The sequence below is a fragment of the Cyprinus carpio genome, chromosome A3 (genome assembly GCF_018340385.1).
Source record: "Cyprinus carpio isolate SPL01 chromosome A3, ASM1834038v1, whole genome shotgun sequence".
Taxonomy (NCBI): Eukaryota; Metazoa; Chordata; class Actinopteri; order Cypriniformes; family Cyprinidae; genus Cyprinus; species Cyprinus carpio.
The window spans coordinates 25,704,128-25,726,094 of record NC_056574.1 but is presented as its reverse complement, the minus strand read 5'-3'; the positions used below and the strand labels follow the sequence as shown (position 1 = coordinate 25,726,094).

General features: G+C 38.1%; 1 protein-coding gene across 2 annotated transcripts; it reads left to right on the top strand.

Annotated features, from left to right (window-relative positions):
* The first annotated feature begins 2,938 nt into the window (after positions 1 to 2,938).
* On the top strand, positions 2,939 to 8,943 carry rps15a (ribosomal protein S15a). 2 transcript variants are annotated; one of them, XM_042726123.1, is made up of 5 exons: positions 2,939 to 3,061; positions 3,671 to 3,808; positions 4,018 to 4,097; positions 7,030 to 7,115; positions 8,817 to 8,943. In XM_042726123.1, the coding sequence occupies exons 2-5, from the start codon at positions 3,676 to 3,678 to the stop codon at positions 8,908 to 8,910; spliced, it is 393 nt and encodes a 130-aa protein (XP_042582057.1). In that variant the 5' UTR covers positions 2,939 to 3,061; positions 3,671 to 3,675; the 3' UTR covers positions 8,911 to 8,943. The 2 variants fall into 2 exon arrangements, with proteins under 2 accessions (XP_042582057.1, XP_042582050.1); XM_042726116.1 differs by having other exon boundaries at positions 3,029 to 3,174.
* Positions 8,944 to 21,967: the final 13,024 nt, after the last annotated feature.

The following is a 21,967-nucleotide window of genomic DNA, read 5'->3' as shown; positions in this document are numbered from 1 at the left end:
AGCGTGCAAAGGAGCTGAGCGGTTCGGACGGGACTGTCATCCGTCAGCAGGACACGTTTTTCAAAGTACCCGCAGGACGCCTGAAACTCAGGGACTTCCAGGATGGGACAGGACAGCTGATCTTCTATGAGAGGCCAGATACAGAAGGACCCAAGCTGTCAAATTACTCCATAACCCCTACCAGCGACCCACAGGGGCTAGTCAAGGTTCTGACGGATGCACTGGGGCAAGTGGGGCAGGTGAAGAAGGAGAGGAGGCTGTACATGGTGGGACAAACCAGGGTGCACGTTGATTCTGTGGAGGGCCTGGGGGACTTCATGGAGCTGGAGGTGGTGATGAAAGAGCAGCAGAGCAGAGAAGAAGGAGCGGCCATCGCAAATCAGCTCATGCTGGACCTGGGAGTGAAGGAGGAGGATCTGATAGACGGCGCCTACATGGATCTCCTGCTGAAGAACCAGCACAATGGACATGCACCCTAGACTCTGACCAGATGTGGTGTCTACTGTAATGCACATCTGTCAATGATAGACTTGTTAACCCCAACGCTGCTTCTGACATCAAGACATAAGCTTTTTTTTTTTTCTTGACCTGTTGAGAATAAAAGCATGATCTGAAATAATAAACAATGTGCATAGATCAAGTTTGGTCTTTTTTATGATAGATAGACAAATGCTATGCATCTATCTATCTGTCTATATGTCTGTCTATCTATATATCTGTCTATCTATCTATATATCTGTCTGTCTGTCTGTCTATCTATCTATCTGTCTGTCCGTGTCTGTCTGTCTGTCTGTCTATCTATCTATCTATCTATCTATCTATCTGTCTGTCTATCTATATATCTGTCTGTCTGTGTCTGTCCGTCTATCTATCTATCTATATATCTGTCTGTCTGTCTATCTATCTATCTGTCTGTCTATCTCTCTATCTATCTGTCTTTCTATCTATCTATATATCTGTCTGTCTGTCCCTCCGTCTATCTATCTATCTATCTATCTATCTGTCTGTCTGTCTGTCTATCTCTCTATCTATCTGTCTGTCTATCTATCTGTCTGTCTATCTATCTATATATCTGTCTGTCTGTGTCTGTCCGTCCATCTATCCATCTATCTATCTATCTATCTATCTATCTATCTATCTGTCTATCTATATATCTGTCTGTCTGTCTGTGTCTGTCCGTCCGTCTATCTATCTATCTATTTATCTATCTATCTATCTATCTATCTTCTTTGACCGGATGTCTCATCTTTGTCTATCTATCTATCTGTCTATCTGTCTATCTATATATCTGTCTGTCTGTCTGTGTCTGTCCGTCCGTCTATCTATCTATCTATCTATCTATCTATCTATCTGTCTGTCTGTCTGTCTGTGTGTCTGTCCAATCTATCTATCTATCTATCTATCTATCTATCTATCTATCTATCTATCTATCTATCTATCTATCTATCTATCTGTCTAGCTCTCTATCTATCTGTCTATCTGTCTGTCTATCTACCTATCTATCTACCTATCTATCTATCTATCTGTCTATCTATCTATATATCATCTATATATCTGTCTGTCTATCTATCTATCTGTCTGTCTGTCTATCTATCTATATATCTGTCTGTCTGTCTATCTATATATCTGTCTATCTATCTATATATCTGTCTGTCTGTCTATCTATCTATCTATCTGTCCGTGTCTGTCTGTCTGTCTGTCTGTCTATCTATCTATCTATCTATCTATCTGTCTGTCTATCTATATATCTGTCTGTCTGTGTCTGTCCGTCTATCTATCTATCTATATATCTGTCTGTCTGTCTATCTATCTATCTGTCTGTCTATCTCTCTATCTATCTGTCTTTCTATCTATCTATATATCTGTCTGTCTGTCCCTCCGTCTATCTATCTATCTATCTATCTATCTATCTATCTATCTGTCTGTCTGTCTGTCTATCTCTCTATCTATCTGTCTGTCTATCTATCTGTCTGTCTATCTATCTATATATCTGTCTGTCTGCAACACATCCATCATTCATCTATCCATCTATCTATCTATCTATCTATCTATCTATCTGTCTATCTATATATCTGTCTGTATGTCTATGTCTGTCCCGTCTGTCTATCTATCTATCTATTTATCTATCTATCTATCTATCTATCTATCTATCTATCTATCTGTCTATCTATATATCTGTCTGTGTGTCTGTGTCTGTCCGTCCGTCTATCTATCTATCTATCTATCTATCTATCTATCTGTCTGTCTGTCTGTCTGTGTCTATCTATCTGTACGTCTGTCTATCATCTATATATCTATGTCTATCTATCTATCTATCTATCTATCTATCTATCTGTCTATCTATCTGTCTATTTATCTGTCTAGCTCTCTATCTATCTGTCTATCTGTCTGTCTATTTACCTATCTATCTACCTATCTATCTATCTATCTGTCTATCTATCTATATATCATCTATATATCTGTCTGTCTATCTATCTATCTATCTGTCTGTCTATCTATCTATCTGTCTGTCTGTCTGTCTATCTATCTATCTGTCTGTCTGTCTATCTATCTATATATCATCTATATATCTGTCTGTCTATCTATATATCTGTCTGTCTATCTATCTAGATATCTGTCTGTCTATCTATCTATATATCTGTCTGTCTGTCTATCTATCTATCTGTCTGTCTGTCAAAGAGTACGTAAATACAAAAGTAACTAAAAATGAATGGTGAATATTAGTGCATATAAGAATTTAAAAAGTTAGGGGTCAGGTTGGGTGTAGTGAGGCTGGAAACAATGCGTTGCAATGAAAAGTACAGGTAGAGACTGACTCCTGGATCCTTAACTGATACTTCTAAAAACGCTGATGAATGTTATGTAAATATTCTCTTTGTTTCTGTGGTCACCCGTTTTTATGCAGTCTAGATGGCCGTCACGAGACGCTCCAGACAAGTAGGTGGCAGTCATACAGATAATACAACACGCAGCGTCCCTCTGTGTTCTCGCGAGACTACATTATTCCCTAATCGCGCCGCGCGCCCCTCTTCCTTCCTCTTTCCGCCATATTGCAGAACTGGTAAGGTTCAGGATCGCTGCAATGCTCGTATAATCTGTTGAAAATCACGGACATCGTCGTGTATCGGCCACATTTAGACTGAAATATATGTTTACGAGAAGCCTAAACGCCAGGTCAGTGAGTCATTTGGTTACTCGTGCCTGTATGAACGGATATATTGCCCCGATGTTCACGACTGTCCAAACCTCTCCAGCACTCGGCAGCGTCTGTCCTTGTCACTGAGGGACAGACGGGGATAACCGAGTCAAACCGAAGCACTCAAGCAGTCCGGAGCCTCTTTTTAACCACAAATACATGTTATTATGAAAGGGGAAGGTTTATGGTCAAGACGAGCTCCTATAGCTTCATTCGCTTACTATTAAACACACTACCAAGAACGCTAATCGTAGCGCACGGTTCTGGAGAAAACTGAGTTCAGGTGTGCCTTGTGTACATTTTTTTCGGTTTCCAAGGAAACACGATTTAACTGACGTTACGTATACATCCGTTTTGTCGATATGTACCTGGCTTTAAAGTAGCGCTTGGCTCGTGACAGAGATTACTTCAGTCTATGTAATGGATAAATGGAGCTATATGTGAGATGAATCACGTGGTTTTCTTCCTCCGCAGGCATCATGGTGCGCATGAACGTTCTCGCCGATGCGCTGAAAAGCATCAACAATGCTGAGAAACGGGGGAAGCGCCAGGTTCTCCTCAGGCCCTGCTCTAAAGTCATAGTGCGCTTTCTTACTGTGATGATGAAGCACGGTGAGTGAGCTTGACACAAGAAAATCTGTGCATTCTGCTCTTGTGTGTTACGAAAAGCATGCATTGGTCCGTCTTAAATAGATATTCCATGCAATGCTGTTCCAAACCTATACAGTTGACTTCTGTTGAACCTGTGAGATGTTACCCAGGATGACAGCTGAGAATGAATGAATGACGACATTTTCAATCTCGTTGTGTGGTCTTTGCAGGTTACATTGGCGAATTTGAGATCATTGATGATCACAGAGCCGGGAAAATTGTAGTCAATCTCACAGGGAGGCTGAACAAGGTAAGTGGTTTAATAAAACTTAGATGTTAACAATAAATGTGTAAAATTACACCAGAAAGTATGAGAGACTTGTACAGTGTTGTGCAATTAGTGACAGCTAAAGGGCTTTCTTAGCCGGATAGATCATAATCTACTATATTTGCAATGTAGAACAACCTGGAGTGCCTTATTGCTATTATGAAATAGTTACTGTGGAATGAAAATATTAAGTGCATTATAAAACTATTATGTTGTGTTACTAGTGTATTTAATAGGGGTGGGAATCTTTAAGTGCATATTGCAGGTTAAAAACCCAGTGAGTGTATGTATAGAAAAATAATGTAGGAACAAGATTTATAGTACTTTTTACTTTAATTCCAAGTTTGTTTGTTTTTTTTCAAATAAAAAAAGATTATAAGGTAATAAATCAAAACAATTGTATGTTAATTATAACTAACGAAATGTAGCTTCAAAACATACAAACAAATATAAACTATATTACTAGTGATATTTTTGACAGCGCCAAGTCTTAATACAGGCTAAAGTAGGCTGCATTCACACTAATGCACAGATCTATTTTAACACTTCAGATGTTTTGTCCTCTACTTAAAACATAACTGGCTGTTTACATTAATTTCACATCATAAAAGCATTTTAAGATGCAAATGCATTTAATTAGGAGTTATGCACAGCTGCGTGCTCTTTGGAACAAACGCATACAAAGAACATGTGAGCATTTGAAAGCAGCCGTCTGGCATTGAGCTTTGTGTCCAATATGTACGGCATTCTAAATGGCGTAAATGATACCTGATTTTGGGAAAATACTGAAATACCAAACTACACTGAACAAAATGATAAACGCAACACTTGTCTTTGCCTCCTTTTTTCATGAGTTGAACTCAAAGATCTGTGTTGGTGAGCACTTCTCCTTGGCCGAGATGATCAATCCACCTCACAGGTGTGGCATATCAAGATGCTGATTAGACAGCATGATTATTGCACAGGTGTGCCTTAGGCTCGCCACAATAAAAGGCCACTCTAAAATGTGCAGTTTTACTGTATTGGGGGGTCTGGAAACCAGCCAGTATCTGGTGTGATCACCATTCGCCTCACACAGTGCAACACATCTCCTTCGCATAGAGCTGATGAGGTTGTTGATTGTGGCCTGTGGGATGTTGGTCCACTCCTCTTCAGTGGCTGTGTGAGGTTGCTGGATATTGGCAGGAATTGGAACACGCTGTCATATACGCCGATCCAGAGCATCACAAACATGCTCAATGGGTGACATGTCCGGTGAGTATGCTGGCCATGCAAGAACTGGGATGTTTTCAGCTTCCAGGAATTGTGTACAGATCCTTGAAACATGGGGGCCATGCATTATCATGCTGCAACAAGAGGTGATGGTTGTGGATAAATGGCACAAGAGTGGGCCTCAGGATCTCGTCACGGTTTCTCTGTGCATTCAAAATGCCATCAATAAAATGCACCTGTGTTCGTTGTCCATAACATACGCCTGCCCATACCATAACCCCACCGCCACCATGGGCCACTCGATCCACAACGCTGACATCAGCAAACCGCTCACCCACACGACGCCATACATGCTGTCTGCCATCTGCCCTGTACAGAGAAAACTGGGATTCATCCATGAAGAGAACACCTCTCCAGAGTGCCAGACGCCATCAAATGTGAGCATTTGTCCACTCAAGTCAGTTACGATGACAAACTGCAGTCAAGTCGAGACCCCGATGAGGACGACGAGCATGCAGATGAGCTTCCCTGAGACGGTTTCTGACAGTTTGTGCAGAGATTCTATGGTTGTGCAAACCGATTGTTGCTGCAGCTGTCCGGGTGGCTGGTCTCAGACGATCTTGGAGGTGAAGATGCTGGATGTGGAGGTCCTGAGCTGGTGTGGTTACACATGGTCTGCGGTTGTGAGGCCAGTTGGATGTACTGCCAAATTCTCTGAAACACTTTTGGAGACGGCTTATAGTAGATAAATGATCATTCAATTCATGGGCAACAGCACTGGTGGACATTCCTGCAGTCAGCATGCCAATTGCATGCTCCCTCAAAACTTGCGAAATCTGTGGCATTGTGCTGTGATAAAACTGCACATTTTAGAGTGGCCTTTTATTGTTGCCAGCCTAAGGTACACCTGTGCAATAATCATGCTGTCTAATCAGCATCTTGATATGCCACACCTGTGAGGTGGATGGATTATCTCGGCAAAGGAGAAGTGCTCATTAACATAGATTTAGACAGATTTGTGAATGATATTTGAGAGAAATAGGCCTTTTGTGTACATAGTAAAAGTCTTAGATCTTTGAGTTCAGCTCATGAAAAATGGGGGCAAAAACAAAAGTGTTGCGCTTATAATTATGTTCAGTGTAATTAATTTCTCTCATTGCATATCCTATGCAACGAAGCCTGTGAATACAGCTGTCTCTAGAGCACACCATTGTACATATGAGAAAAAAATAAGCTCAGAATTGTTAGAGAGAAAATTGCAATGCATTGAAGAATCTTTTTCTTTTTTTCTCCCACCCCTAATATTTAAGCAGTAAATTAGGAGATACTGTGTTTGTAGTCTTGGCTGACAGACATTTGTTAGGCGAAAGGCGCAACTGGTTTTAAAGGAATCCTTTTCATAATGACAAGCCTTGTTGAATTGGTCCTACAAGTTTTGTATCATATAAATGAGTTCCAGTTTAATACATTTATTCTTATAGCAGGTGCTTTTATCCAAAGCAGCTTAAGAGTAATACAACAAGCAGTTCATCTGACGGGGACAATAACACGAGAAGTGCTAGCAATGCAAAGTTTCAAACATTGTCCAGAATAGTACAAGCTAGAAAATGGTGGGATGCAGGTGCACTCTGTCTTTGACTACTGATATTATATGTGCATCAAGCACTCAAACGGTTCTCTGAACAATTTATCTTTGATGCAGTGTGGCGTCATCAGCCCACGGTTCGATGTGCAGTTGAAGGATCTGGAGAAGTGGCAGAACAACCTTCTCCCATCCAGACAGTTCGGGTGAGTAATTGCCATTGTCTACCAGAAATGTTTTAAACACTGTTTTATGATTATTTTACTATATTTATATCTACTTTGTGCATTCACAGTAGATTCTGATGGGTTTAAATTTGTTTGTCAGGTGTGCACTAAATTTTTTCATTTTTTTTTTTTTTTTTAAGTAATGCTTGAATAGAGCTACAGCTTACTATGGTTTCTGCAGAAATGCTATACCCAAATCTTTATAGGCTTAGGTTTCTTACATAATAGCAAAAGGGTAGACAAATCAAAATATTAAGTATGTTTAGTGTTCCCAAATTAATGAAATCAACAGCATGTGCAGTTCTTCGTGGGAGAAGGCAGAAGCTGCTCAGTTCTTCTGCCATGATTGTATCCAGCAGCGGTTCTTAATACTGTTCCACACGTCCCCCTACTCTGCATTTCTCGCACTCTCTCTCTCTCTCATTCATTCAGCTCAGCTCCAGCAATGAACTGTTACAATTATACACTTATTTTCATATAGCTATGAGAAGCGTTAAACATGGATGCGCGTGCAGTTGCCATACTATATTAAAGCTTTAATCAGGATAAAACCATATATTAAAAGCTAACATAAGCAGTAGCATTTACAAATAACGGCGTATCTAAAATTGAGACGACAAACAAAAAACATAGTCCTACCATTAAAAGCCGTGCTGCACAGGTTCTGCACGATCCTCTTCAATAATATCCTCTGCTTCTCAATCGGGCTCAAACTGATTAACGATATTAACGATGCCATCGTTTACACATGCCGCTGAGGTGAGGGGCGGGACGTTTAGACACAACTAGAGGCGGTTTAGCCAATCACAACACACTTTGCTATCTAACCAATAAGAGCACATCGCCTATTTCTGAGGAAGGGGCTTCATTAAATAAGGAAATGTTCAGCCCGTTTCTCAGAGAAGGGACAGAGCAGTGTGGAATAAAGGTAAATTATGTGAAAAATAATGCTTTTTTAAAAAAAACAAAGCATTAACACGTTAGACTGCACCATATAAACACAGTCAAGCCTAGAAAAAAACACTGAACCTCCCCTTTAAGTTTTGTCAGTCGGCGCATGTTTTGTATTCTCTTGCAGTGATCTTGAGATTGATCTTATCTAAAAGCTCCTGCATGCTATATGCTGGTGTCCTTTGTGTGTGTTTTTAACAAAGGTGGTGGTTCTTCTGTCTGTCACTTCTAGTAGTAGTCGTCTTGTCTAGATTACAAGTTTTTGCCTTTTTTGGTGAGCAATTAGTGTATGAAATGTTCATTTTAGGAAATCTTTTGTTCATCTCATTTGCCATCAAAATCCATGTTGTTAATGGAGTCGTTTGATTAACCTTTGCTGACAAGTTCATTATTTTATTGTAACGGAATTCTTTTTGAGCAACTGAAAGCTGGTTGCTAGTTCTAGCTCGGCTTGTCACCTTGAGTGTTTGGTACTGTAACCCGTTTTTATTGTAAAGGTTAATGAAACAGATTAATTATTGATAGTCAGTTAGCTATCCAAATTTGACTAAGCGTAAATTGCTGCTATATTTGTGACAAATGATCCCTTTTCATTGCTTTGTGCTTTATTATAAAATATCTTGCAAATGTCAGCTATGTAGAACAGAAGCACCTAAGGTGAGATGCTTTCAAAGGGCAGCAGCATTTTAGACAGCCTGGTTATGCTTTTTGTCTCTTTATTCTCTGCAGATTCATTGTTTTGACAACCTCAGCTGGCATCATGGACCATGAGGAGGCCAGACGAAAACACACAGGAGGCAAAATCCTTGGGTTCTTTTTCTAAAACATGTAAAATCAAATAAACAATGGAAGAAAAGTTGTATGTGTGCTTTGCTTTCTTAATGCATAACACGCTGTGTGTTCATTCTAGAGCTTAGATCGGGCCCAACAAATCAAGGCCGACCCTACCCGAGCCCGAGCACGTTGTGTCCGAGCCCGGCCCGGCCCGACACGTTCACTGTAATTATGAGCCCGAGCCCGATATAAACCCGACCATTTTTAATATGTGGGCCGTTATAACCAGGGGCGGCGCCATGTTTTTTTTTAACGCAGGTGCTGCTGTGCTAGATCATTTAGGCTACGGGGGGGGGGAGCTGCGCAGTTATATATATATATATATATATATATATATATATATATATATATATATATATATATATATATATATATATATATATACTATTAATAAATGAGCAAAAATTGGCCACTCAAAATTGAATATTAAATTATTTTAATTATCATAAAGTTTTAATTTTATTTAATTGAACAAGCACAACATTCAGCATTCAATTAAATATTCTTAAAGATTAATTATTATTAATAATGTTACTTCAACATATTGTTATTTCAACATAATATGTGTGTGAGCAACAAGCAAGATGTGCATTTGTAAATTCGGTGAGTTTTAAATGTGTATGTGTGACCGTGGCGCGCCGGCGCCTCCATGTCATTATTATATTGTCTGCTATATTGCTTTTTATGTATTAAATCCAGGCAATTGGTTGATGAAAAATGTATTAAAATTAAGATACAATTTATACTAAACGAAATTCACCTTAAAGAAAATCTTTCTTCAAAACAAAACTTAAACTTGAAACTAAATGTGCTTATTTAATGGCTAAAAACACGTATGCTACTACAGACTCTTTTTGTACAAATTGCAGCACATTCGTTTAATTCTGAATTTTGCACATGTAAGTTGAAAGGCATTTGTTTGTGCATAGTAACATATCTGTAACATTTATCAAGTTCATAATTGTGCGTGCATTTTTTATTTATGATCTTAATGAATAATACGACAAGGAAGAAGCATGTAAACTGCGTTGTTTGTTTATTCAGATATAACTGAATGGATCGTGAATGGATCTGAAATTCCGAATGAAGAAACGTAAAAAATAAAAATAAAAAGATAAACAGTGAACAATGATGAACACAGAAAAAGATGGCCTAAGACCGGTTTTTTTTTTTTTTTTTTTTTTTTTTTGCTGTCATAGGCAAGCAGCGTGCCGCATTTTATGCACGAGACAAAGCCAACACATATGTTGTCACTCCCCACGACTAGTTTAAAATGTTTCCATACCTCCGATTTTCCTCCAAACTTGCTCAAAGTTAATTCTCCTGTTTTAATTTTTTTTCTTTGATTCTTCAAGCTCCATGTGGCACTTAAGCTACTGAATAGTACAGCACGCACAGCAGGTGTGATGCGTCACGCGTGCGAGACTGCGAATGCGAGTGGACGAGACGCTGCGCATGACACGTGATGTGCTTTATCAAGGGCCCGACCCGACCCGGCCCGAGGACGGTTGCGGGAAATATCGGGTCGGGCCGGGTCGAGTCCGGGCTCGGGCTCGGGCAGAGAATCTAAGCTCTAGTTCATTCAGACTAGCTAAAGGAGCAAATGTAAGCTGTAGGAAACGCGTGATGCACTCCACCGTGGAAAACTATTGTTCCGTCAACTGTGTTGTGATTGACATCTCTTGAGTTTGGCTGAAAGTGTAATATTTAATTGTAAATATTGATGCTGTCATAACACAAATTACACAGCAAAGAGTGAAATGATGCAGATCTAGTTGAAAAGCTTCACTTTACAGTTCAGAGGCTTTAAAACATTCCTGCTAGAATTTTATGTTTGAGTGTTTTATGTCTGTTTGATGGGAAAAACATGTTTCTGTGAAACAGGTTGTGACAGAAGAGATGCAGTGACTTGCAATGTCTGGCAACTGCAAGAGGAATGAAAGGAGTGTGTTAAGGGGCTTCACACTGAAATGCACATTCCTTATTGGAGTATTCCTAGCTCATCTTGACTAGACTGTGGTTTGGGGAGAGACTGTCAAAACTGTGAGCTTGTCTGAGAGTGGGAAAAGTCCTCTTGTGCTTGGGGCATGTGAAACGATTGCCCCATGCTTCAGTGCCAGACGACTGTTTGGAGTTTTGAAGTATCTAAATGTGTGGGGTTTTGATGTTATGATCTATAAATATTAAACTAGACAATATTTTTTCAGAGCTTAGGGAATTCCTGTCTTTTTCAATTGTGTTCGAGAAAAACCAATCTAGAATGTTAGTGCTTATCAAGCTCATGTCGTCATTGACCTTCTGATTAATGCAAATCAAGTTTTAATGAATTTAATGAGCAGACTTCATAAAAGATCACCACTGCTTTTTGCTTGATCTTCAGCGGCGTTATCTTAATTCTGAACAGAAGTATTTTGTGCGGAGTAATGTGTTGTACATTTGCTCATATTTACCAGCAAGGGGCGCTGTGCAGCTTTGTTTCTTGACACGAGGTCTATGCCGGAGATCCTCTAAGGTCTCGTCTAGATGCTAACTCTCATTTTGTGACATTCTCTCACTGCGTTTCTTTGGATTTGGCGTTTGCCGTTTATTATGACCATTTCCTTGAACTCATGTACAATAATGTTGCTGTTCTAATGTCTTGATGTAGTGAACTTAAAATTAATTGCACATAGCCTTGGTTTAACAACTAGGCTCTCACTAGGCCTATCAAAAAAAAAAACTAAATAAATACCCATTTCTAGCACTGGTACAATCAATTATACCATTAGGTAGTCAAATCATAGTCTTCCAAAAAACAGCTAAGATAACTAGAAAAATATAATTTTTGAATACTGACAAGTCAACAAAAATACACTTTATTATTATTATGAAGGGCTGATAATTGCTACCTTAAACTGTTTTCCAGGTGCATTTTTTCTCCAACCTTATTAAATTTGTCATATTTAATGTCAAATTCTGAAATGTAGGCCTACTTGAATGCATTTAGAGTGATAAGACACTATGGGGTTGTTAGATTTGCATAAAGTTATGAGATTAACATTTTAAATATGAATACAGAAATAAAAATCAGTGTTAGATTTATTTATTTTTTTAAATTAAAATTAAACTGCCAGTAATAGCAAGTTTTGCTGAGTGAGTCATTATTGGTTGATCATTCGGGAACTAAAAGCGAGCTGTGTTGCTTGGAGATGTGCAAAAGTTATGCTGTGGCTTCGTTTGGAACTGTATTCATTGGCAAAATGAGGAGAAAGAGATAATATTAGCTGTGTGTCATTTCGGATTTTTTTTTTTTAACAAGAAAAGCTCATTTTATCAGGATAAGCTTGACAAAGTCTCAGACTTTAAAACCTCTTAACCTTTTAACCTCTTGTTTATTATGAAATCACCATTAGCAATCGTGTTTATAATCGGGAAAAACAGCACTTCTGCTCGTGACCATCAATTGTTATAAATGTAAAAACAAAAACTAATACAGGGACTTTTTTGCCACTATCTTGTATTTTGAATTTTGATTTTGGCCACATTTTTGCCCCAAGCTCCCCGATCAGTGCAATCTCTCCCCTTGTTTTTGCCTCCTCGTACTGTTGAATATACAGGCCTACAATAAAATCTTTGAGAGTCACAGTTTCAGTAATTAACATTAGTGAGCAATCTTGATGTTGCATGTCTCAACAGGACAAGGGTTTCCATCTTGACCTGAGCTCCCATCACTCAGCTTCTGTGATCCCCTGAGCATTGTCTGTTCTGTCTAGCAGCTGGACTCCTTCCCGCCTTGACAACCAGCACACCGGAGGAGAGGAGTCAAAGGAGAGACATCACTGTTGTTTCTGTCTCTTTTCTACACCTCTCACCTGCCTTTGCTGAGAGGTCTGTTCTTCTCCAGAGGAAGCTATGCTGGAAGCAAGGGCTTATTTTCTGACTTTAAGAGTATATAATTAATGCTGACCGACTTTAACTGAGATTTGGTGCAGGCTTAGCAGCCTTTGGTATTTCTGATTTATAAGGGAGAGAGAGAGCACCAAGTCAACATCTACATCTATGTTTCTTCTTGAAAATGATATTTTGAGGCAAAGGTTTTGAAATCCGATATTTTGAAGAAAAAGTTTCAGCATGGCTGAAATCATACTGTTTCAAAGCCGCTGACTTTGTACTATGCAACAAACCCAGTTTCTATTAAAGCCATCCACCCTTTCTTCCTCCTGGGCATGTATAATAACTTTTCTTTCAAGTATGGAAGCTGTAATATCAGACGTGTGTTCGCTGCTGAAGACAGTAATCAGGTCCAGGCCATTGCCCCTGCTGGCTAAGGGCTTATTTGATGACTAGATGTTGGGTGTTCAGCCCCATTTGGCCGTTCGTCTCTGTGTGACGGGACCTTTTCTGTGGGCTGATGGGTATTGCTTTGAATCTCACAGATGCCACTGCTGTAATGAGCAGCAGCCTATGTGCTTGTTCCTTTGACTGGGCTCCTCTGTGATGCTTTAATGGTTTTTCACAATGCCCTGCTGATGTAAAGGTGAACGATCTGCCCAAATCACGTCAGTCACCATTTAACGTTCGTAATTACATCATTAATCAAACTTAACACTCAATGATTAAAGTGACATTTCCCTAAATCATATCCTCTGTGCATACATTAGCTATGTGATGCTGACAAAACCATAGCTTATGTAGTTCAGTTCTAAACCAGAGGACATGTAGCATGAGAGTCTGTTTCATAAGCTAATGTTTACATGAATTTAAAAGTTTGCTCATGCTATTAACATAGAGAATAAAGCCTTCATATGTTTCAAGGAAGTTAGTTGCCTCTCCTTCATGAGATCCCTTAAAGAAATTCATAGTACTCTTCATTCTGCCTGTAAATAAATCCCCAAATATCGGTCAGTTTGCTTAAACGTTCATCTTAAGGCTCTTTCACTTACAAAAAAGCAAAACTACTTGCCTATGAATAGTCTATTCACATCAAGTGCCAAAGAGTATGTAAAGTTCTTTATTTAGTTATTTTATTTTAAAACTAATTTGTATAGTTATTCAGTCATATGTGACCCTGGAGCACAAAACCAGTCTTAAGTCGCTGGGGTATATTAGTAGCAATAGCCAAAAATACATTGAATGGTTCAAAATGATTGATTTTTTTTTATGCCAAAAATCTTTAAGATATTAAGTAAAGATCATGTTCCAGGAAGATATTTTGTAAATTTCCTACCGTAAATATATAAAAACTTAATTTTTGATTAGTAATATGCATTGCTAAGAACCTCATTTAGACAATTTTAAAGGAGATTTTCTCAATATTTAGATTTTTTTGCTCCCTCAGATTCCAGATATTCAAATAGTTGTACCTCGGCCAAATATTGCCATATCCTAACAAACCATACATCAATGGAAAGCCTATTTATTCAGCTTTCAGATGATGTATAAATCTCAATTTCGAAAAATTGACCCTTATGACTGGTTTTGTGGTCCAGGGTCACATTACATATATACAATAAACAACAGGTTATAGAACAATATGTTTTTTTTTCATCATAACTATTCTGTTCACTTAAAATAAATAAAGCATTAAAAAAATTAAATATAAAAAGCATAAAAATATACTTTTTAAACTATTTTCATACAGTCAACATACTAGACATTTAAATGCAATAATATGCCATGGTTCAATAGCACCAAATAGTTTTTTAAAGACTATTATTATAATCATTATAATTCTATTAGTAGTGCCTCATCATGCGCCTTCTGTTTTCAGCCTATAATCACTGGTCAAACGTCATATACGAATAACTATAGGATGGATGGTAAAATAACTCATTTGCAGACTATCATTTCTCGTCTATCTTTCAAATGACTATATATTAGTAACATGTAATCTTATGCATGCTATACTGTTTAGGTGCATTGTGGCATGTCTTGTCGCTTTGATCCCTATAGAACAGAAATTATAGGAGGACTAGGTGTGGTGGATTTTTTTAAGGAAACCCCAGACAAAGGAGAAGATTGTAGCAGACAGACAGAGCCTGCTGACAGTGACAACACAACTAGTAATTAAAGCGATGCAGAGACAGAGAGCGAGAAACAGAAAGTGGTGGGCAGCCTGGGGCTTGAGCACAAACAGGCACTGTAAATAGATGCTGCCGCTGTAGCACTCACTCCATCTCAGACTTCCTAATAGGTGCTTTTCAGCAGCAGTGTAGAACTTATCAAGAAAAGTTATCAAAACTCAGAATCAAGGAAACAAGAAACTGGCATGAAAAAACTTTTGGCTGTCGGCAAAACACTAATTTGGAACCTTGTTGCCTTGCCTGACACCTTCACTGTAGAACCTGACCAGATTCCACTATTCACTACTGAGTCCTAAAATGGAAAAAAGAGGTTTAAGAAGGCCACAGACTGAATCGTGGTGAATGCAGCTTTTCTTTTTCACAATTTATCATTTTCTTATCACTGTATAGAAATAAATACTGTTCATGGAGAGTAGTCTGTCATTTCACAGAAAGACATTTGGATTAAAATGTACAAGCTCAAAAAATGTTTTTAAAAAGTAAATATGCATGGATGAATCATTCACAATAAGATCAATAACATGCATTTAGAAAATAGATAGAGTGGATTTTCATTTCATTCCGACTTTGAGTACTTGACTCCACCAAAATTACAGTTACATCATTATTTATTCAACTTTATAGCGTTCCCATGTGAGTTTCAAACAAAAAGATTTTGTTATTCACTGTAAGTCTCGACATCTGTGATTGTTCTCCTTGACATGTTCATAAGGTAAGTAGCAATGTCCAATTCAATCTTAAATTAATAATTTTGTCCAATTTACAAAACCCATCCGAATGATTTATTCACAAATCTGACAGGTTTGTTATTAAGTTCTGCTCACTGATTCAATCTGTTTGCAGTGGTGTAATCTTAAATATTTAGTCATTATTCATATTATACGTGAATAATGACTTACATTTTAGACTGTTGATCACACAAAGCTACTGTATGATTCCAAAAGACTCTTTTATGATACTTTTACAGTGATTTTATGTAATTTTTGAAGCTGTAAATGGAACATTACATAATTCATAATTTCTCCATATAGAGTTCCCCAGAAGAAAAGAAAGTCATATGGGTTTATAAATCAGGAACTTTCATTGTCGGGTGAACTAATCCTGTAAAGGTCAGACATAAATCAGTCAATCACTGTTTTCTCTTTATCACATTTAGAATAGCAGTACCAGCCTCTCTCAGAGTGTGATAAAAGAGCAAGCTTCCTGTACAGACCAAGCAGAGGACAGAAGGCTGGCCCTCCTGCCTGTCAGAGAACCATATTGTCGGCATTAGCTGAAATGGCCAGTTTGGCCGGGCCAAACACAGAGCTGATGAGTCAATTAACGCAATGGCAGTCGAAGGGCAGCCAGCCCTCCTGTTCATCTAAGAGAGGTTGAAACCAAACCAGGAGCTAATCATCATCATTTATGAATGAAGCCATGTGAGGTGACATTTTGTATGATACTGGAGGTGAGAATGAATGAGCGCGAGCTGAGCTGAGCTGTGAGGAGAACTGTTTACAGAGGCAGAGGGCCCGTCTGGACCCAAGGTGATGTTCAGGATGTGGGCAGACTGCGAGGCTGAACAGAGTGGCTGTGTGGACTTCAGTAAATGCTTGTAAGGAGTTGTTTTTCTGGGAGAGGTGTGTGAGTAAACAGCCTCTCGCCATCGAAGACTCAAAGACTTTGATAGTTTGTTTCAAATGGATTTTTGCCTTGAAGAAGGCATTTGTGGTCCATAGTTGTGAAAAACGTCTTAATGCAACAGGCTTCAAGGGACAGAGAACAAGAGGATGCTGTTTTATGAGCAGATCCCAACATTACAAATGCCTTCATCTCTTTTAGACACTGATTATAGTTTCCCTAAATCCTCCACTACAGATAACATGGCTGAATTGTTCTTTTAAATGGATAGTTCGCCGCGAAATGAAAATTCGGTCATCATTTACTTACTCTCATGCCATTCCAAATCTGAATGATGTTAAATGTGAAATGATGATTTTTGAGTGAACTGTCTCTTTAAGAACCCTCCACAATAAAACTTGGCACTGGTACTATAGTGCAATGAAATGGACCCTATTCACATTTTCGGGGTTCTCATAAGCAGAAGTCATTATAGCTGGGTAAACTTTTGTAGTGGACTATGACAAATCCAATTTTTGCATTCCCACTTGCTGCAATAGCAGAAAAAAAATCATTATAGTGTTTCTGTGGCTTTCAAAAAGAAGAAAAATATTGAAAAATTGATTATGGTGGTCAGAATAGAGAAAGATATCAAACTGATGTCAAGCCTCCCAAAACCTTTGTGTTAGAAACACTCACAGAGCAATGTTAATTTAAATGTGTTATAAATGTACATTACATTTTTTAACAATGAAAATGTTAAAAACCTAGAATGACGATGTTATTTATCTGTGGAATGTGTCATCACAGTCTGTGAAGAGGGTCCATATTAGCAATTTCTTGCAATAAAATCCTTTTTTTGAATGTCCGTTAATGAAAAAACTGTGTGTTGTTACTACCAGCAGGAGATAACTGGAAAATACTAACTAGCTATCCATGATTTAAAAGTGCCACACACTTTTCATGATGTCTTGACGTCCAAAGGATGCAGTTCTACAGCGTCTAGCCTGGGGGCAGTAGCGGCTTTCCTAATATCAACAGCAGTGTAACGCAAGGCCAGCTCATGCATCACTGCTCTCTAGCCGTGTTTGAAAGGCTTAAAACCCCAATTAAGATTGGTCCAGCTGATAACGGAATTAGCTTTGTAATATCGAAATGGGCCAGAGTGATTCTTGGAAGTGTTGCTCAAATGCTTTTATTATCAAACCATCTGCTGGTCTTAGATTCGGGTGATTAAATACATGTTGATTAATAAAATGTGAATCAGTTGACCCCAGGTATTTGTATTAAACGCTAGGATGTCGCTAGGAAACTGCATCATGCACTGTTTTTGCATAATTTATGGCTGAGGGTGAAATGGATCTAATAGCTGTGCAAGTGTGTAACTATAAACTTTCTGAACAATTATGTGGCTGAAAGGTAGAGCTGAGAAATAATTGTGAGGAAATGCATATGTAAGGAATAGCGTACAGTAAGCTGGTCATTATTGCAGAATTACACCAAGAAGAGGTCTTGTATCAGCCTGTAGGAGTTTATTTTGGGAAAATTACTGGTTGACATGATCCCTTTTATTATTGTAATAGTGGTGAAGAAACAGCTCTATAAAAAATAGAACTAAATTATATGGATTTTGGTGCATTTTTCTGCTCTCAGTATTTCCAAGTTAACTATACACTGGAATGGCATTGAACGAAACACAGCAACAGTGAAGTCTGATTCCTGCACAAATCACTCTTGTGATCTGGTTCTTTTTTAGGTGAATCCAAAGATCCAGTTTGTTATCAATTTATGAAGTACAGACACAGACAGACACAACACGTGAGCTTTGACTTCTGTGTGAGCAGTGCATCATACATATCTACACCATTGACAACAGACAACAAATCATTTGTGCCCAAATTTTTTTACTAATGTGACCACACTTTAAGACATACAGCACAAACAATGTAGTCCAATCCAGGAACAAATGACTACAAGCCTATTTTTAATTAATCTGAAACATACTGCATGAACAGTGTAGTCCGGTGAAAAAAATGAATAGTGTGAGCCAGTCCCTTTATAATACGTTTGATCTGATTCCCAAACTTATGACACTTATGAACTTCTATACTGTTTAGCCAGTAAAATAAACAAATAAATAATAAGCAGGCTTATTTCTCACAGAAAACCATTAATGAAATTATTTAAGAGCCAGAATCTTTAAGAGGAATTAGAATATCAGCAAGAACAGGAATCTTGCTATTCATGGCCAAAATATTTTATTATGTGAGAAGAAACAGACATGAATCTACCACAACTATCCGATTGTTAAGTCTAATGGTAATCATCACAATTGCTGTGTCCCCAAAATCCCAAAAGCAAACAACAAAAAATGCTACTATACAATCACAGTGTGCTATAGCATACTAAAAAATCACGATCATAACCTTTATCTTCATACTGATATCTCAGTTGGCCAGACAGTGATTCATCTTTTCTGAATCAATAAAATATTGGTGTCTGGGACACCGTGAGCCTGGAGACTACAGAGTACAGTTTAAGTTTATTTAAAATCTTTGCTTGAATATGTGCTATAAATGAATAATTGAGATTTATAGTATAATGTAATCTATCTATCTATCTATCTATCTATCTATCTATCTATCTATCTATCTATCTATCTATCTATCTATCTATCTATCTATCTATCTATATTGTATTCTCACTTAAAACAACGTCTTGGATCTGTAAAAAGTATACAATACGTCACAACAAAATGGATAAGGAAATCAATTACCTTAACTGTACAGTTTAGAGGTAATTATACAAAAATATTTGACAACCGAATGCGACTGACCAATCAGAAGGCATGTCATTTTTTTGTTTTTAATTTCAAATCTGTCTCATTTGAAGGTCCCCTCCAAAAATAGTCATATTCACTGTACATAATTTTCCACTCCTGCTTGCATGAGTGAAAGCTGAACGATTGAAGGGAAGAATGTGTTCACAAAGTGTCAGATGTATCTCCTGGGGGCTATTTGTGTTTTTGTGTTTATTCTCTCAGGCAGCTGCTCTGACTTCACTTCTTCTATTTCTATTTCTGCATTCAGACAGTAGAGGGACTCTAAACTATTTTAGCATCCTATGGTTTTCTATTTACATGCTAACAGTTCTGAACAGCCGATACACTGGAGATCACGTTTCACTAATGCCGTCTAAGATCCAAGTAATTAACGTAATCTAAACCCACGCTGCCAAAGGAGAGGAGTCAGTAAATATTATCTCTGAGAAAGAAGGACGCAGGGACTAAGGCAGGTTTGTGTGTGTAGGCCCAGCTCGCCTCTCATTGGTGAGTACCGTATTGACTTGATTAGTTACTAATTAAAAAGCTGACTGGCTGGCTGGGCCGAGGGAGATGACTTCATTAGCAGGGTCTCGGAGAGTGTAATTTTTCCCTGTTCATTCACACATCTCCTTGGCAGCAGGCAAACAGGAGAGAGATGGATCTCTCCAGCTGGATCAACCAAGGTCACAGAGAAAGATCAGCCTAAATGATCAGTCAGGGATGATTGATATGCTTTACCAATTTATAAGCTACTAGAATTGTATTCTTTTTTTCTGTCTCAGGAATATGTTGGTTCTTCCCCATGACCCTACCTAGGACATGAAGTTTGGAAAGTGGATGGATGGATGTTAGATTTTACTCCTTCAACAGTTACCACCACAAAACAAACGTGTTCTGAGCCGGTTTTAGCTGTCGATATGCAAACTATAAGATGGTTGAATGATTTGAATGGTTGCTAGGTGTTTACTTACTAGCCCAAGTCTAAAGAGCCCACTTCCAAATCTAGATATGGTGATTTTTTTTTTTTTTCATATTCATTTTCATTTTCTGTTATATACCAGGTGAATAGTGTAATCAGATCATTAAAAATATTATTAGCATGCCTCTTCGGTGGCCCATAGATTCACAAAATAACTAAATGTACCAATGTACCAAGCCAAAATAAATATGCACAAAAAATTAACACTAAAATTAAATGAACTAACACAATGAATATCCCCCTGACCACTAGGGACAGTTGCTCTGCTTATTAGTTCTGAGCACATAGATGCCCAAGCGAACTCCTATTTACCACTGGGAAACATGACTTGTGTAGTTTTGATGTTGGAATGGATGTGCCGGTTTAAATATGGTACAAACACTGATCTATATTGATTATATAATACATAACAGAAACATAAAGTTGTAAAACCATAAATAAATCAGTAATAGAAATGTAAATTTTCATTTTGAATACAGATCAAGTGGGTTTACTGTTTGAAATCTAATTCTTTTGCTTCGTGTATGAACTTGAATTCATGTTGTAATAAAGAATGCCGACATGAAAGTATGAAAAAGTAAAAGTAATATAATTAATTTCACTATCAATAGTGCCGCTTTCAGTTTACTGTCAATACAAATACTGAATCCACTAACTCTATTACAGACTTTCACTTTAAATGTTTACTCAACAAACCCCATAATTTGAATATCAATCATGTCTTTAGCATAAATTTGGGAGATAAGTTGTGCTGTTAAGTTTAATAATTTGGGTTATATTTTGTTGTGGCCAAATTTTGTGTATTGTGTATTCCAGTGTATTGTGAACTTCTGTTTGAGTGACCAAGAAATGTTACTCAACAAAGCCCATAATTTGAGTTTGGTTCATGTCTGTAGCACAGATTTGTGGGTTATGCTGTGAAGTTTAATACTTTGGGATTAAGGTTTTTACTCAGCAAAAGTAATAGTGATGTTTAGGAATAGTTCATTCTAATAAATATGCACAATAATATTCAATAATGTATCTGTAGAGCAATTGCGGGTAGCTTTTTAAAATTTCCGGTACTTTTAGCGCTCTTACCAAAGATACATTGCTTTTCCAAGGTCCCAGTGCCTTCACCGCATGCTGTATTCACTGGGTACCGTTCTGTGAGCATCTTTCTGCAGCACACTGAGTCCATAAGCCTGCTTGACTGCGCAGATCTGGCCTTTCTGAGAGAGAGATGAGCCCAAAGAAGGATCTGTGTTTCAGCAGCTGGTTCTGTTATCTCTGTGCTGCTGTCTCTCTCAGTGCTGCCCATGGCATCTCCACATCTCTGCAGATGACACTGCTGGGAATTGCTATCAAACCTCCCAGATGCCAGTGTGTTTATCATTAGCTTGAGTTGGGAAAGCGAGACTATTGTTGTGGAACTGTTTCACATGAGGAGGTATAAGAGCAGCTGCTGAAGGCATAGGCAGACGTGCAGCGCCCAGGCACACTCCCTTCCAGCCCATTTGTATCTATTCTAAAGCCTGAGTTTGCAGCTGGAGCCAATGATTTTAAAGTGTGTGTGTGTGTGTGTGTGTGTTTGAGGCAA